The sequence below is a fragment of the Lithobates pipiens genome, unplaced genomic scaffold, assembly GCF_037356315.1.
Source record: "Lithobates pipiens isolate NorthernLeopardFrog02 unplaced genomic scaffold, aLitPip1_a1.2 Scaffold_18, whole genome shotgun sequence".
In the NCBI taxonomy this organism is placed as follows: domain Eukaryota; kingdom Metazoa; phylum Chordata; class Amphibia; order Anura; family Ranidae; genus Lithobates; species Lithobates pipiens.
The window spans coordinates 491464535-491482848 of NW_027507758.1; the positions used below are offsets into that span (position 1 = coordinate 491464535).

At 40.1% G+C, this 18314-nt stretch overlaps 1 protein-coding gene across 1 annotated transcript in view; it reads left to right on the forward strand.

Moving 5' to 3' along the window:
• UBXN7 (UBX domain protein 7) overlaps positions 1 to 8190 on the forward strand; it is a 34285-nt gene extending 26095 nt beyond the window's left edge. The window contains 1 exon segment of the mRNA XM_077485160.1: positions 1976 to 8190. Within this exon segment, the coding sequence (XP_077341286.1) occupies positions 1976 to 2137 (162 nt within the window). The 3' untranslated portion in view covers positions 2138 to 8190.
• Positions 8191 to 18314: the final 10124 nt, after the last annotated feature.

The window sequence follows — 18314 nt, forward strand, 5'->3', positions numbered from 1 at the left end:
TGCCACCAGTTCCCCCGATCCCTCCCTTTTCTGCAAAAATATGTGTATTTATTTTCCGAAAAGGAAAATGTATCCTTTAATACAGGGCTCGACAAAACCCGGGCGCCAGGTCGCATTGGCGACTAGAAATGGCGACCTCGCGCCTGGGGCAGCACAGCTGGGGGTATCCTGTCTCTGTGGACCCCCCCAGTGTGATCGCGTCGGGCGAAAATTTAGGCCGCGGCTTTGAGGCCTTCTGCGGTCCTACGATTCCTTATGGAATCTGGCGCCCTCTTGTGGTCGCCGTTGGTATGACAAACCAGCAATGCTAATGAAGTTTCCTCTGCCTGTTTTATATTACCTGCCTCTTCTTCCCTTTATTTAGAACCCCCTAAACATTATATATATTTTTTATTCTAACACCCTAGAGAATAAAATGGTGGTTGTTGCAATACTGTCTGTCACACCGTATTTGTGCAGCGGACTTACAAGCGCACTTTTGTTGGGAAAAATAATTTGGTTAATAAAAAAATAAGACAACAGTAAAGTTAGCCCAATTATTTTTTATATTGTGAAAGATAATGTTACGCCGAGTAAATTGATACCCAACATGTCACGCTTCAAAATTGCACCCGCTCATGGAATGGCGACAAACTTTTACCCTTTAAAATCTCTATAGGCGACGTTTAAAAAAATTCTACAGGTTGCACGTTTTGAGTTACAGAGGAGGTCTGGGGCTAGAATTATTGCTCTCGCTCTACCGATCACGGCGCTACCTCCTATGTGTGGTTCGAACACCGATTTTATATGCGGGCAGGACAGGGCGCGTTTAAAATTTATTATTTTTTCTGCTTATTTTAACTTTTTTTTTTTTCCACTGTTCTTTTAAAAAAAATGTTGTGTCACTTTTATTCTTATTACAAGGAATGTAAAAATCCCTTGTAATAGAAAAAGCATGACAGGTCCTCTTAAATATGAGATCTGGGGTCAGAGAGACCTCGGATCTCATATTTACACTAAAATGCAATTGAAAAAAAAAATTGTCATTTGAAAAAAATAAATAAAATGTCCCTCTAAGAGCTATGGGCAATGACTTGGAGACGGGGGGGGGGGGGGGGGGGGCGGCGACGGCGCTGCTATCTTCCCCTCACTCGTCTCCATGTCAGGCCAGGGATAGATCCGGATCGCCGTCACGGACCTGGCGCCTAACTTTTTAAGCTGGCTCCTAGATTCCAAGCAAATTTGTCAACCCCTGCTTTAATATACTGCCAGAGGGGATTGGAGCATTTTAGGGGTAAGGTCAACTGTTTTGCTGGACATACTGTATATTTGCCATATTTGATGCTTTCAAAAACCTTTGACCACAAACACTTTCTGATTTTAAGCATCACCACAATAAAACGGAGTGGACGTTGATCAACAATATAATATAACAGTATTTAATTAAAATAATAAAATGATCTAGTGTGTTGCCAGCATGTGGTTTAAAGGGTAGAGTTTGGATTGAGGTTAAGTGTTATGGGGCATTTTTAGGATTTCACTGCAAATTTTTTTAGGGTTTGGTACTTGAGAATAGAGTTATAGGGTCTGTTTTACAGTAGAGATTGATGAAGGGGCACTTAAGAATTAGCAGCTTATTTTTTCTTACGTTTGGTACCAAAAGCACTGCGCTGAGATCTACTGCACCAAGACCCAACATGATATCTGTATGTGAATTCAGTTGCTTGCCTAACAGCTGTTCTTTATATAGCATTGGTGACTACTGTGAGGGAAAGGAAGAGTCTAATTCGGTTTGAAGGGTTGAGGGTATGTTATACAGATTTTGGGAGGTGCTGAGCGGCTGAATGATAAATAATATTGCTGGCTTTGCCATGGTGTAATAGCTTGGCTGTATTGAACAACGTTTTTGGATCAGGGTGCTGATATGTGATTTTGCAGCACGATATGGTTTTATGATGCCATTTGTTTGTAACATTGTTTTCCTCTTTCCTGGCAGGCTTTGGTAAAACACGTTCAGCTAAACGGTTACCCCAATGAGCGATTTGAGCTCCTAACAAACTTTCCCAGACGAAAACTCTCGCATTTGGACTATGACATCACATTACAGGAAGCAGGCTTGTGTCCTCAAGAGACTGTATTTGTACAGGAAAGGAACTAAATGACTCTCTTAAATTTCTCTACTTTCATCAATTACTTTTGTCATTACTACTATATTTTGGTCTCATATTTGTGTTTCCTCATCGGCTCATAATACTTGGGAATGGAAAGCTTCAGAGATACACAGGACTTATTGAGGAGAGCACAGAGCTGTACACTGTGAAGACACAGGATGTGCGTACATTTAAACTCTCCACACTTGTCACTTCATAAGTCTTATCTCTTTGTTACTATTGGATAAATCCGAGGACACCAGGTACTACTCGCCACCCTTTCAGGAAATGTACAGCTCAAGTTATATCTGGATAGTCATATATATTTTTTTGTATGAATTTGGAATTTCAAGGATATTTTCCAGATTATTTATTACTCGTTGCTGCAGAACCTGCAGTTGTGCTTTTGTTTTATCTTGGACTGCTGTCATTTGCTTTTTTATTATTTTCTTTTTCCAATTTAAGAGCCATTTTGAATCTCAGTTTTTCTTGTGTTCTACTAGATACATGGAGGGATAGTTGATGGCAAAGAACACTGAAAGAGTCAGGACTGACCATGCAGAAAATCGGTTTCTTCTATGTAGAGGTCGAGAATAAACAGGCACTCAAGTGCAGTAAGACTCCTTATCACTGCTGAGAGATTTTCAGGCATGCTTGGAAAAAAAAAAAAAATGGCTATATGACGCTTTCAGTAAAATGGTTCCTGAGAATTTTTTGGGTGTGCTGTGAAATTAGTCTTGGCGTTTCTATATTAAGAATAGGCAATAATGTGTCTTTTGTCACATTTGCTGCTCTTTTATGTCTTGCAATAGGTATGACACTCTGTTTGAAGAGCCCTTATCCTGGAGCAGTCTACAAAACATAACTTTTTAAAGTTATCATCCTGTCATAGATGAACATCACTGCATCAAATATGCACATTGTGGGCACAACCCACTTAAAGTTCTTTGCTCTTCATCCTTTTGCAGGTTAAAAATTTCCAAATTAACAACTCTGTACATCTGATATATATATATATATATATATATATATATATATATATATGTCTTCATATTCACCATGAGGCCCCTGTAGGATCTTATCAAGGGTGATATAGTGCAGAAAGGTTATCCGGGATGACTGGAAAGAGCAATCGGAGACACTGAAAGCACAACCAAATCTGTCTTCACTATAGGAAAGTTTGAATTTAGTTAGAAAGCTCCTTTAAAAAATAGCATATCTAGACCCATAAAAAAAAGGTACAGAAAATACCCATTGATCTTACAGGAAACAATGTGTTTTTGTCACAGATTTGTAATCTGAAAATTCGTCACATCTTATTTTTCTTGTGCAATCAACTAATTCCATTAACTAATATGTAATAGGAGATAAACAAAAGGCAGACATGTTTGTCTGGATGGACAAAATACAGTCTATGTGAACACCATGGCTGCCTCCATATTTCCAGTGAAGTGAGTGGGACAGGAAGTGTGTCATTTGCAGCATTACCAGGTCAAAAAAAGGAAGTCTGAGTATTGAAAACAAATGCAGCCACCACATCTAAGGGCTGGTAAACTGCAATCTATTACATTTTTGGGGGGTTGGGGTTCATTATATACGATTTAAACTTTTTACATGCTGGCAGTTTATTTTCCTGAGAAACAATATTAGTAATACTTTTTTTTTTTTTTTTAACTTTTGTATGATGGTGATTACATTTACAACATATATAAGCCCTTATGTTTTTTTGTAGGTTACTTTGTACATTCCTCTGTAAAATCTGTATAGGATCACCTCTCTGGCAGTCTTGCTGATAAATCTGTCATCGGATATGTATTTTCAGTACACACACACTTAGAGGTCAACCGATATATCGGCCGGCCGATATATCGGCCGATATTTGCCATTTTTTAAATAATCGGCATCGCCCGATTGTGCTGATAAAAAGCCGATTTAGAACTACAGGGGGACTTTGAAATGACTTCTGTATAGAAGTCAGTGTGAGTTCCCTGAGTTGTCATAGCAACCCTTTCCTCCTCTCTGGGCAGTCTGCCAAGAAAAGAACTAAATGATACAATGTTTACACTTGAATGAATGAAATCATCTCTGTGTGTAGAAGTTCTCAGTTTAACCATTTAAAGACTAAATCTTTTCTGACACTTGTTGCTTACAAGTAAAAATCCTGTATTTTCTGCCAGAAAATCACTTAGACCCCCCAAAAATTATATATATTTTTTTAGCAGAGATCCTAGGGAATAAAATAGCGGTTGTTGCAATATTTTATGTCACACGGCATTTGCACAGAGGTCTTTCAAATGCATTTTTTTGGGGAAAAAAATACACTATTTAAAAATAAAATAAATAAAAACAGTAAAGTTAGCCCATTTTTTTTTTTCGTCCAAAAGTTTTGACTACCTGTTTTTATTTAATACATAGGTTTTTTTTTTTTTTTTTATCTAAATCATACATACAAGTAAACTGATTGGAGGTTTGTTTTGTTTAATAAATGTTTAAATGTAAGAAATTTTCTGTATCACTTATGAAGGCTGCTTTCACACTGGAGCGTTGATGGTAAAATGCAAGTTTTAGCGGCTCTTTACCATCATTTTAGCGGTGCTATTTGGCTGCTAGTGGGGCACATATAACCCAGCTAGCGGCCGAGGAAGAGGTTAAATGCGCCCATGAAGCACTGCTGCCAAATCGCATTGCATGCGCTTCGGCAGTGGTGCCCATTCATATCAATGGGCAGGAGTGGTGGAGAAGCGGTATACACCACTCCAAACGTACTGCTTGCAGGACTTTTTTTTCAGATCCTGCCTGCGCATCGCCTCAGTGTGAAAGCACTCCGTCTTTCACACAGACTGCAGGGGAGCCATTTTGCAGGCACTTTACAGGCGCTATTTTTAGCCCAAAAGCGCCTGAAAAACGCCCAATGGGAAAGGTATGTTAGATCAAGGGGATTAAAAAAAAAATAATAATAAATAAAAAAGGAAAAAAAGAAATAAATAAAATAAAAATCGGCCTAACATATCGGCCCAAAAAAATCGGCATCATATATCGGCTATCGGCCGCCATGATTTCTAAATATCGGCATCGGCCAGAGAAAAACCCATATCGGTCGACCTCTACACACACTACTTTGCGATTACATTACGCGCTGGTCTATTTAAAGGGAATCTAATAGTCTTTTTAAAGCGTTTTGTAGGTAGTTATGTTTGGCTGGGTTAATCATCTTATCTATTATATATGTAATAATATGGCAATATTGGGCCATTTAATATGTTTCCTATACTTCCTGCATTATAGTGCTGCACAGCAATTGTACATTGCTGTTCCGCAATGCCAGTCTGCCACACTGCTTATATTGACGTCAAAATATTAAGGCGGGCTATATCTTGAAGAATAATAGCTGTGTGGTAATAGACTTCTTTAACTCCCTGAATGGCTTTTTGTCCTCCTCAAGTTCAGAAATTACCAAATAATAACCAATACTCAAAATTGAGAGTATCTCAGAAATAATCAGCCCAAGACATTATTCATATTAGCAGTATGGCTGTATTTTAAGTATAAATGGAGCCTAAGTGTAAATGGTTTTCATATTCAGCCGCTAGAATGCCAATTGACCTCTATGTAATAAAAAAAAAATCGTAAAACAAGCAGTAAGGCAAAAAAAAAATGCTTTCTTATGGCTCAAAATATGTAATCACGGAAAATAGACTATAGCTTCCCTTTAAACTCTGCTGATGAATGTAAGGGAATGGGTATATCCTAGCACTATGGACAATTGGGTGTGCATGCAGAAACAACACAGATGAAGGATTCTAATACATGTAGAGAGGAGATAGGTACAAAAAGTAAACACCTCCTGTGATGTTCAAGCTGCTATACTTCTGGATTTACCCTTTTATCTGAGCTCCACCTCCTATCTACAGCTCTCAAATCCAATGCTTGAAGTCTTTAATTGTCAGTACAAGCAGCTATACAAATAGTCCTGGATGTAAACTGGCTTGGATAGATTTAAATGCAGATCTGGAGGTAGAGCTGTCTAGCTGCTGGTATAGGACAATTGCATCGGCACAAGACCATGCAAGAAGTATGTGGTAATGCAAGAATGTTTTGTAGATGTGCTGTGTGTACGGTGGTTTCTCTCTTGCCCAAGGAGTGATGCAGGATTTCTGAAAGTTATACTGCTGGCTACAGAAAGCTCAGACCTTGGTAAATAAAAGTTCCAACCCTTGTCTTTCCATTAACATGCCTTAATTTTGTACTAGTATTCTAAGAGGGTACAAGTGTTTCTCCTGTTCCACTGACTCAAGACTTAATCTATGGTTTCTTCTAACAACTTTTACCTCTTCAATAATCTTTACCTGGTAGCTACAGGTGGTCTTTCCACCTTATTTACAGATATATGGTGTATATATCCTTAGCCTTGGCTTTAGGTCATCACTGCAATTAGCCCCAGCTGGACTGGACAAGGTGGGGTGACCCTAGAAGTGACCTTCCACTTTAGCTGCAACATGTTTGATTCTAGACATTTAGAAGTCTTGCATCCTGGATGCCTAAAGGTATGAGGTGGTATCCCAGGCTCTAAAGCTCAAGTTTTGTTCCCAGCAATCTCAGCACTCCCTAACCTCTAATTTTCATGTGCACCTTTCATGTATAGCTGATATCCATTGTGCGCTCTCTCTTGTCTTTTTTGGACCAAGCAGTCATTGCCTCAATCCCTGCTGCAGAATGTTTTTGGGAGGGGGTTTACTGCAGCCTGTTTACTAAGGAGAGGTAGAACAAATCCTGTCTTGGGCAGAAAGACATGTGTCTGTTTTGTGAGCCCTGTACATTCCCAACATGGACCACTGGTGGACAGATTTTCTCAGCCAACAGTGTCTGGAACCAGAACATTGGTTCTCTGCACCCAGTGGTGTTCTGGGACCTGTGTTGCAGGTGGGAGACACTGGATGTGTGGACCTCCTGCCCTCCCTATTCAGCAGCAAACTGGACAAACCCACGATAGTGTGGGTTACACACTGTCTCTGTTAATCAAGTAGCATTACACTAATGCTTCTAGTTTACAGCGGTAGTAAACTCTTTTGCCTATTATTACCTACAGGTAAGCTTATAATAAAGCTTACCTGCAGGTAAAATTAATATCCTCTAAATTTGATCCAAGAGCGCATGGTAGCCAATCAGCTTCCTTAACTTGTTCAATTAACTTTGCCAGAAAAAAAATGGAAGGTGATTGGTTTCTGTGCAGAGCTGCATCAGATTTTGCACTCTCCAGCTTCAGTAAATCCACCCCTTTTTTGTCTTTATGGATGGTCCCTGGTAGGGTGCCCTGGCTGTTTGTTCCACCAATTTTAAGTGGCTTTGTTATACCATTTTTCAGGCTTATGTTTTCAAGGATTGAGATCTCCCCTTTCCAGTTAAGACTTGCTCTAACAGGGCTTTGAGTGCTTTTTGTGCATTTTAGCAGCTAGATGTTTTTGCCTCACCTAATGTTAGCTTGGGGCATAAGGTCCCTCATTTGGCCTTTTGAGCTGTAGACAGACGGATGATTTAGTTGGACCTGTTAGGTGTTTTTTGGTTTTGTTGCCCACGCCTGAGTTGTACTACTGTTGGACATATTGATGGAGGTTTTCGAACTTCTGTGTCCCTTAAAGATCAAAAGCAAAAATAAGATTTTGTATTCCCTGCAAAACCTTTTCCTCAAAGTCCATTAAGGGACATAAGTCTCACCCTTCTGTGATTCTAAATATGCTCTTGATATTGCTTTACTACTAAACTGCTGGCCTACGGGTTTTGGTTACCACTGTCCAATCCTCCTGTATATCTTTGTATCACAATGGAAAAAAATTATTATATTGTCCTGTCAAGAGTCTAATTTTTCCACATACATTTGGAATATATACACATTCCAGTTTGTTTCATTGTTATGTATAGTGTTTATTTAATCTTTTAACTGTCTATTTGCAGTTTGAATCGGGCAGGACATACTCCAATGAAAAAAATGTTTTGGTATACTTAAGGCTGTACCTACCAAATTACAGTAATGAATAGTAAAAATCATAAAACATTTTAACGTGAACATGCTTCATTCTGTGCATCTAGTGTTTCTCAACAGCATAAGTGTTTCTTATCAGCAGCGTAAGGCCTCAATTCATTTAGATGTATAACACAGTCATGGGTCGAATTTTGTGCATCTGTATATTTTAGTGTGTCTGAATTTCTTGTTACTGGCGGTTGTGAGGTTATCGAATAACACCATTTGTTTCCAGTTTTAGAATCTGTTCACTTGTGAACTCTGGTTAACGAAAGGGGCACAGACAATAAGGACGTAATACATCATGCTTTACAGGCGTTTCATCAAACTTTGCTGTTCAACTCCTGCTGGAAACACCGGGGGGGGGGGGGGGGGGGGGAAGAGAAAAAAGAAAGGAAGATACCAGGTTCTTACAAATGGTTGGATTATGTGACTTACTCCCTCCTCTCATAGAACAGTGCTGATTATTGAGAGTTTTTCTTTAGAGCTGCTTGACTTCCAGCAGAGAATGGTGAATGAACAAAGGGAAGGTAATTATTAGATGCAGCACAAACTGGATTTAAAGTAAACTTATTGCTTTCCCCTGAATTCGCAAAGCAATTTTTTTTTTTTTAATGAAGTTGACCAAGTTGTATACAGTGGATATAAAAGTCTACACAGCTCTGTTAAAGTGTCAGGTTTATGTGATGTTAAAAAAATGAGACAAAGATAAATAATTTCAGAACATTTTCCACCTTTAATGTGACCTATAAACTGCATCTCAGTTGGAAAACAAACTGAAATAGTTTAGGGGGAGATAGTAAAAAAAAAAAAAATAGAATGTGGTTGCATAAGTGTGCACAACCTCTTATAGCTGGGTTAAGAATTGAGCAATCCATCCAAACTCATAGTAAATACAAGTCGGTACACACCTGCCATCAACTAACGTGCCTCTAATAAACCCCAAATAAAGTTCAGCTTTTCTAGTAGGTCTTTCCTGACATTTTCTTAGTCACATCCTACAGCAAAAGCCATGGTCTGCAGAGAGCTTCTTAAGCATCAGGGGGATCTCATTGTTAAAAGGTATTAGGAGACTGGTACAAAATAATTTTCAAGGCATTAGATCTACCATGCAACACAGTGAAGACCGTCCTCAAGTGGAGAAAATATGTCTCAACAGTGATCTTGACGTCCCTCCAAAATTGATGAAAAGACCAGAAGAAAACTGGTTAGGGGTGATGCCAAGAGTCTTAGAGCAACATTAAAGAAGCTGCAGGAATATCTGGCAACTACTTGGCTGTATGTTACATGCGACAACAATCTCCTGTATTCTTCAAATGTCTGGGGTATAGTGACAAGACTTTTCTTAGGAAGAAAAACATCCAAGCCTGGCTAAATTTTGACAAAAACATCTGAAGTCTCCCAAAAGCATGTGGGAAAATGTAAAAACAAAAGGTGTACTCAATGGCCTAAACAAAACACCCACTCAGTTCCAGATCAGTCCTCAAACAAACAGGTAGCAGGACAAAAATTGAAAATCTTTAAAAAAATAACGGAATATTCACTGTCAAATTACTGAAAACAGAGTTACTAAAACAGCGCTCCATACGATATTGAGCCAATATCACAATGTGTGGTCTTCCCCACACAGTGCAGTTTATAAATAGTGAGTGATGCAGTGAGACAGTTCAATTCAGAGGAGAGATGGTTCTGAGTGTAGACTCCAAAATATTCAGAAAGTGCACCTATCACCGAGATGTGAAAGACAATCCACCGAAGTGCTGCACACTCCCCCAGGGGGTCAAACTCACCAGACTCCTCTAAGTATATGAGCATTCAAGACAACCAGATGCCAGAGAGCAGCATCCTATCTCCTCATCATCATCACCCACAAGTATCCAGAAATGCAGAGGTTCCACAGCAATGTCATAAAATGCAAGAGAATCGGCACATAGTGTACGCAGTTTTACTAAGGGGTCCTGTTATGTATGGGGGGTGTTCTGTTTATAATAAATGAGATTACACTATGTACCGATTCTCTTGAAATGGGCACACTATGTGCCGATTCTCTTGTAGCTACAGTCATCATTCAGATATCGGCATTTTTAGCCGGCGATTCCATGCAGCATCAGAATGGTCATAGCGGCTGTCCCACTGCTTGATTTTTCTTGTGGGCGGCGGAAGGGGACTCCCCCTGTGCCTCTATTGACTCACTGCTGCAATCGGCGAGTCGGAGAATGGATCCGCCAGCCCCAGATGTTGAGCATAGAGATTTCCAGTGGACCAGATGGTTGCCAGAGTCTCTATGATCGTTGGAGCCTGGGGGCGATGTTATGACATCACGCCCGGCCTCTGCATTCAAAAAAACTGCGCCACCTCGGCTGGGAAGCCGTGATCTTTTTTTTATTTATTTTAGGCTTCCCAGCCTAGAGGTGAGATGTGGGATCTTATTGACGGGGTCCTGGCATGTCATATTCCTATTACAAGGGCTATTTACATTCCTTGTAATAGGAATAAAAGCGATCAAAAATTATTTTTTTTAAAAGTGTCAATATAAAAATGTTTAAAATAAAATTAACAATAAAATTATTATTATTTTTTAAAGTGCCCCTGTCCCTGTGTGTTCGCACGCAGAAGCGAACGTATACGTAAGTCCCGCCCACATATGAAAATGGTGTTCAAACCACACACGTGGTTTAAAGCGTCACTTACGGGGATTGCTAAGTACCGAAGTTTGGAGCCATTCCACGAGCGTGTGCAGTTTTGAAGTGTGACATGTTAGGTATCTATTTACTCGGCGTAACTTCTTCTTTCACATTATGCAAAAAAATGGGCTAACTTTACTGTTTTTTGTATTTTTTAAAGCATGAGTTTTTTTATTGAAAAAAATAAAAGTTTGAAAAATTGCGCAAATTCCTTGTGAAGTAAAAAGTTGCAATGACCGTCATTGAATTCTCTAGGGTCTTTGCTAAAAAAAAAACATATAATATTTGGGGGTTCTATGTAATTTTCTAGGAAAAATAGTGATGATTTTTACATGTAGGAGCAAAGTGTCAGGATTGGCCTGGATGCGAAGTGGTTAAGGGTGTGCACACTTATGCAATCATAATATTATTTTAGCGTTTTTATTTTTACTTGCCTCCACCTAAAAGATTTCAGTTTGTTGTTCAACTAAATTGTACAGTTATAGGTCACATTAAAGGTGGAAAAAGTTCTGAAACTATTTATCTTTGTCTCATTTTTTTACAGCACAGAAACCTGACAGTTTAACAGGGGTGTGTGGACTTTTTATATCCAACTGTAGGTTCATATGCCACCTGGTAAACTGCAGCAGTATTATGGATGACAGAAGTAGATGTAGGCACTGGATCATGCAACTTCAGCCTATTCGCTTAGTTTCATTGTTTCTCCTTTATCCTTCTCTTGTGTCTTCTATAAAGACTCCACCAACTGGTAATATTTCAGTTATGGATGGAGTCTGGGTTGGTTTCCAGTGGTTCCTTGTATCTCTTGGGGACTCTTAACACCACTATTATTCCTGGTTGTGTTCCTAGCCAATGCAGTTTATTTCGGTCTTTCTTTTTATAAAATAAATTTAAAATCTTATAAGGAAACAGGGATGCCTTGTTTTCTGGTAACCAATTGTCATGTGATCCAACTCCCCAGTATCAACCATTTTGGGTGTCCCCTTTGTGTAATGTCCAATGACTTGGATTGCATTTGCACCCTCCAAAATATATTATTTGTAGAGTCATGCTTGTAGCCTTGCTTGGACACTTAGACTGGGTTCACACCTATCCGAATTGGATGTGGCTTATACCGCATCCAATTCGCATGACATTTTAAAAAACGTTCATTTGAATGAGGCTGGTTCACTTATGTGCGTTGCATTCATACTCCGCATTGCCCAAAACAGTGTGTATTCTCTGGGCATTGTGGTGCGAATTGCAAGAATATTATCTTCTATGGGAATGCATCTGATTCGCATATGCGTTCCGTTGTGAACAGGAATTCTCTCCCCCTCCTCACTACACCTCCCCCTCTCCCTGCTCAGCTGATCCACAGCTACAATGGAGAGGCACCGCTGAACAGCTGTTTTTTCTCTACTCAGACAAAAAAAGAGCTGGAGTTCGCACTGCACATGTGTGAATTCAGCCTTAACCACTTGCTTACTGGGCACTTAAACCCCCCTCCTGCCCAGACCAATTTTCAGCTTTCAGCGCTGATGCACTTTGAATGACAATTGCGCGGCCATACAACACTATACCCAAATGAAATTTTTATAATTTTTTCCCCACAAATGGAGCTTTCTTTTGGTGGTATTTAATTACAGCTGGGAGTTTTATTTTTTGCTAAACAAACAAAAAAAATGCAAAATAAAAAATCATGTTTAATAGTATGTTATAAAATTTTGCAAACAGGTTATTTTTCTCCTTCATTGAAATGCGCTGATGAGGCTGCACCGATAGGCACAGATAAGGTGGCACCGATAGGCACAGATAAGGCAGTACTGATGGGCACAGATAAGATGGCACTGATGGGTGGCACTAATGGGCACTGATGGGTACCTCTGATAGATGGGACTGATGGTCACTGACAGGTGGCTCTGATAGGTGACACTGCTGGGCACTGGTAGATGACACTGATGGGCACGGATATGTGGCACTGAGGTGCAGCACTGTTTGTTGAGGCAGATTGTGGGCACTGATAGGTGGCACAATGGGCACTGATGGGTGGCACTTTTTCCTATACTTGGGTGGCACGGGAAGGTGGGCACTGATGAGCTGGCCCCAGCTCGCCGTGATCGGGACTGAAGTCCCTCTCAAGGCCGCCGGTGACGCGAGGAGGAAAAATAGCCGTTTACTGGTTCTGTTGTGATCACACGATCAGCTGTCATTGGCTGACAGCTGATCATGTGGTAAGGGGTCGGGATCGATCCCTTGCTCCGATCTGTGATCAGGCGAGTCTCATAGACTCGCTGATCAGAGTGCGCAGGCCGCTCGTGCACGGGACGACGTCAATAGACGTAGTCCCGGCAAAGCACGATTGACGGCTACAGCGCGGATCTCAAGCTGTTAATCTACTGTTATTAGGGTCCTGTAATCTGGTTTAAAGATCTTTCATCTTAATATGTGTATAATAGAATTACTGACTACTTCTGTTTATCTCCACCTTTCACTCCATGCAATGTTACAACAGTGCGGCCACACATTGCCGGGAAGGCATCTATCGGCGTCCTCCCATGATCACGCTTTTCCTGTGCCCCCTGCAGCACGCAATATTGGGGATCTGTGAATGCCGTGAACACAGCTGATCACAACCGCTCTCTACCATGTGATCAGCTGTGTCCAATTACAGCTGATCAAAATGTAAACCGGATTTGCTGGTTATTGCCATTCCTCTCCTCAAACAAACTCCTCTTGACAAACTGAGAACCTCTTTTTTTTTTTTTTCTTAAATTTACATTAAAGTCTTTTTTTTGTTTAACAAAAAATAAAATAAAAACAAGTGGTGATTAAATACCACCAAAAGAAAGCTCTATTGGTTTCAACTTTAGATCCAGCTCTCAAACTGTGTGTTGGAAATTCCGACGGAAAAAGTCAGATGGAGCCCACACACGATCGGATTTTCCGACAACATGATCCGATCACACATTTTCCGTCAAAGTCCGACCGTGTGTACAGGGCATAAGACTGGGATGCCATTAACGTTCATGTGTGTGTGTAAAAGCAGGTGTCCCAATACTTTTGGTTCTATAGTGTATATCTGTGGCCAAATGGAAAATAAACAAGACAACAGTTGTGGTTGCAAGGTTGTTCCCCTCTAAGTACTGAGAAGGAACACCTTTCCAAGGTTCTTTTAAGCATCCCATAGTAGTTTAGAGCAGGATACCACTGCTACCTGCTTGCTAGAAAACCATGGAATGCATCACTCCCAATGCTCCTTCCCCAATCGCCTGGCAATATTATCCAAACAGATATAGGAACAAACATCAAAAGAAATCGCAATGCTTTTGGCAGTATCACACCCACGGGTCCCTGAAACATGTTGCTCAAAATAGCACCTACTAATTTTAATAATTACTACACAGTGGTGTATTACTGTATTTGTCTGCTGCACATCGCACAGTCATGGACCCTCATGAGATTAAAAAAAAAATCCCTGTGGATGTTGGGTGATCTTTTGTGGCTAGCATACATTGCATAACAATGTAGCTTAGAAACGTAGTAAATGCATTTACTGTATTTTTATTCTATTACAATTTTTTTCTCATCCTCCTGCAGTGAGTCAGCTACCAGCTGCCACCCACCGGCTTGTGGGTGGCATCTGGCTCCTTATTTTATTTATTTATAGTCACATGTACCAATCTCTTGGAACTATATGATCTGAAATCTAGCAAAGTCCTGTGCTTAGTTTAGAAAAAAAACAGGAAGGAAAGAAGAATTGTGGTAATTTTAGTCATTTAGGGTAAAGATTCACAACATTCCTATAAGAGAAAACTATTAATGCATCTTACTTCCAAGATCATTGTACTGTATGTGCCAGACTATGTACAAAGAGGAAATATGAAGCCCATTTTAATGTGAACAATAAATCCTGCTAAGTTGAGTCATAATGACAAGTGTACAGTGCTGTGCGGATGCTGATCACCTAATGAAGAGATGCGGCATTTATAGGGCAGTGGTTGGGAACAGTGATTAAGAACATACAAGATCATTTTTGCCTCATTTGCCCTCTGTGTTTTTAAAAGGCTTTTTAAAACTCCTCAAATTGTATATTAATGCAAAGATGTGAATGGAGCCTTTTATTAGTTTAGTTTATTTTTTTTTTACCTATATTACCAGTTGCAAAATAATTTTGCATTGCCATACTTTAAAGTAACTTTAACGCTTCTGAAAAAAAAAAATTAAGAAAGCCGGGCTGAAAAAAGTACTCGATTGGTGTCAAAGAGTCTTCTGCGTCCTTTAATCATGCTTTCAGGAGTGTCTGATACTCTCTTTTCTTGGTAGCTCATAGAGTCCTTTCTTGGTAGCTGTGGATCCTTTTGCCAGCTGCTATGTAACTAATGTGCATTATAGCGGGGTCCCAGGCATCTGACACTCCCAGAAGTGGGATTCTTAAGGGTAGCTGTAGCTATGGAACTGGGTGAACATTGGCTGCTTGGGCAGTAGGACAGCTAAGTATTAAATGCCAACAACTACATTAAGATCCCATGCAATCATCAGTAGGGGCTGGGAACTTAGTACTTGAGAGTTCTACAAAACTGATGAGTAAGTCAATCCTATGGCTAATGGACTGCCTACTTGCTCTGCGTCAGTAATATAGTTGGCAATGAAGGTCCCTTTTTACTTGTGCAGAATTTTCCTTATGAGGGGTTTCTTTATTTGGAGAATACTCAAAAATGGCCTTTGATTTTTCTAACTTTGATCATGACATTTTATACAAGTATAAAGCTGGAATTTTATACAAGTATATTTAAAGCTGGAACTTCTGTAAAATGAAACCTGTAACCCTTGCAGTGGGCACCTACGTACTCACAAGGCTTTAATTTCTTGGTATGTCTAGAGTGGTTCGCGGAGGCTCTATCAGTCTCCTGATTCCTTACTCCAGCCATCTTTTATTGCTCTCCTCCTCAACCAGAAGCACTGGTCTGTGAACAAACAAATCAGGGACAGAAGTGGTCCAGGGGTGGGACCATGTTCTGAAGCTTGTGAGCTGATTGAAGTTTTGCCTTTGAGCACATCGTTGGTGTGCAGCTTTTACTTTGGATTATACTGAGCTATGTGTGGACTCATGGACTCCAAGCCAGCACCTGATCCCAGAATATGAGGTGAGTGCTTAGAGCAATGCATTTTTCTTTGACTTTACAAACAGTTTCAGAAAACAGCCCAAAATGAAGCATGAAGACATTTGTGAGGCTGGATAGAAGAGCAATTCCTTCCTAGAAACTCGTGCTGTAAAACTATCATCACAAATTATATTACATATGACAAATCACAAAACAACATTTGCTCGGTTGGAATAACGCCTTTTTTTTTTGATATATAAAGATATGGAAAAATATTAAAAAAAAATCTTCTGTTGCTAGAAAACATCATCATCCTGAATACCAAATTTAGTTTTGGGTGCAGATTAAATAAGGCAATAAGAGTGTAAACTTTTACACTCATTGGACTTCTTTGTACAGTACTGTTCTAGTGCTCTAAAGTTCCTTAGGCAACTTCTTCCCTTTACTAATCTACAGTGGGGCAAAAAAGTATTTAGTCAGCCACCAATTGTGCAAGTTCTCCCACTTAAAAAGATGAGAGCGGCCTGTAATTGTCATCATAGATATACCTCAAATATGAGAGACAAAATGTGGATACAAATCCAGACAATCACATTGTCTGATTTTTGAAAGAATTTATTTGCAAATTATGGTGGAAAATAAGTATTTGGTCACCTACAAACAAGCAAGATTTCTGGCTCTCACAGACCTGTATCTTCTTCTTTAAGGCTCCTCTGTCTTCCACTCATTACCTGTATTAATGGCACCTGTTTTAACTTGTTATCAGTATAAAAGACACCTGTTCACAACCTCAAACAGTCACACTCCAAACTCCACTATGGTGAAGACCAAAGAGCTGTCGAAGGACGCCAAAAACAAAATTGTAGACCTGCACCAGGCTGGGATGACTAAATCTGCAATAGGCAAGCAGCTTGGTGTGAAGCAATCAACTGTGGGAGCAATAATTAGAAAATGGAAGACATACAAGACCACTGATAATCTCCCTTGATCTGGGGCTCCACACAAGATCTCCCCCCCCGTGGGATCAAAATGATCACAAGAACGGTGAGCAAAAATCCCAGAACCACACGGGGACCTAGTGAATGACATGCAGAGAGCTGGGACCAACATAACAAAGACTACCACCAGTAACAAACTACGCCACCAGGGACTCTGCAGTGCCAGACGTGTCTCCCTGCTTAAGCAGTACCAGTCCGGGCCCGTCTGAGGTTTGCTAGAGAGCATTTGGATGATCCAGAAGAGGATTGGGAGAATGTCGTATGGTCAGATGAAACCAAAGTAGAACTGTTTGGTAGAAACACAACTCGTGTTTGGAGGAGAGAGAATGCTGAGTTGCAACCAAAGAACACCATACCTACTGTGAAGCATGGGGGTGGCAACATTATGCTTTGGGGCTGTTTCTCTGCAAAGGGAATAGGACGACTGATCCGTGTACATAAAAGAATGGGGCCATATATCATGGGATTGAGTCCAAACCTTCTCCCATCAGCAAGGGCATTGAAGATGAAACGTGACTGGGTCTTTTAGCATGACAATGATCCCATACACACCACCCGGGCAATGAAGGAATGGCTTTGTAAGAAGCATTTCAAGGTCCTGGAGTGTCCTAGCCAGCCTCCAGATCTCAACCCCATAGAAAACCTTTGGAGGGAGTTGAGTCCATGCTGCCCAGCGGCAGCCCCAAAACATCACTGCTCTAGAGGAGATCTGCATGGAGGAATGGGCCAACATACCAGCAACAGTGTGTGACAACCTTGTGAAGACTTGCAGAAAACTTTGGACCTCTGTCATTGCCAACAAAGGATATATATATATATATATATATATATATATATATATATATATATATATATATATATATATAAACAAAGTATTGAGATGAACTTTTGATATTAACCAAATACTTTTTTTCCACCATAATTTGCAAATAAATTCTTTCAAAAATCATACAATGTGATTGTCTGGATTTGTTTCCACATTTTCTCTCATAGCTGAGGTATACCTATGATGACAATTACAGGCCTCTCTCATCTTAAGTAGGAGAACTTGAACAATTGATGGCTGACTAAATACTTTTTTGCCCCACTGTACCTTTTCTCTCAGTTTGTCTAAAGTATATCTAAACACTTTTTTTGAAGGTGTGAAGGCAATGTTTAAAATCTTTTTTCTTTTTTTTCCCCAGGCAATGCTCCTTTACTTACTGTCCAAGAGATATAGCAGGAAGCGAGGGAGGGACCTCTCCCTGAAGTGAAGGGAATTCCCCTCTTCAAGAGCCATAATAACCCCTGTCTATTTCAAGGTTCCCCTTCACCTACTGTTCTGTGACAACTGTAAAATTTTACATTTTCTTTCTTGGGACAGTAGTCACCAGGACAAATTGAGGTTGAACGTCCCCAGCAGA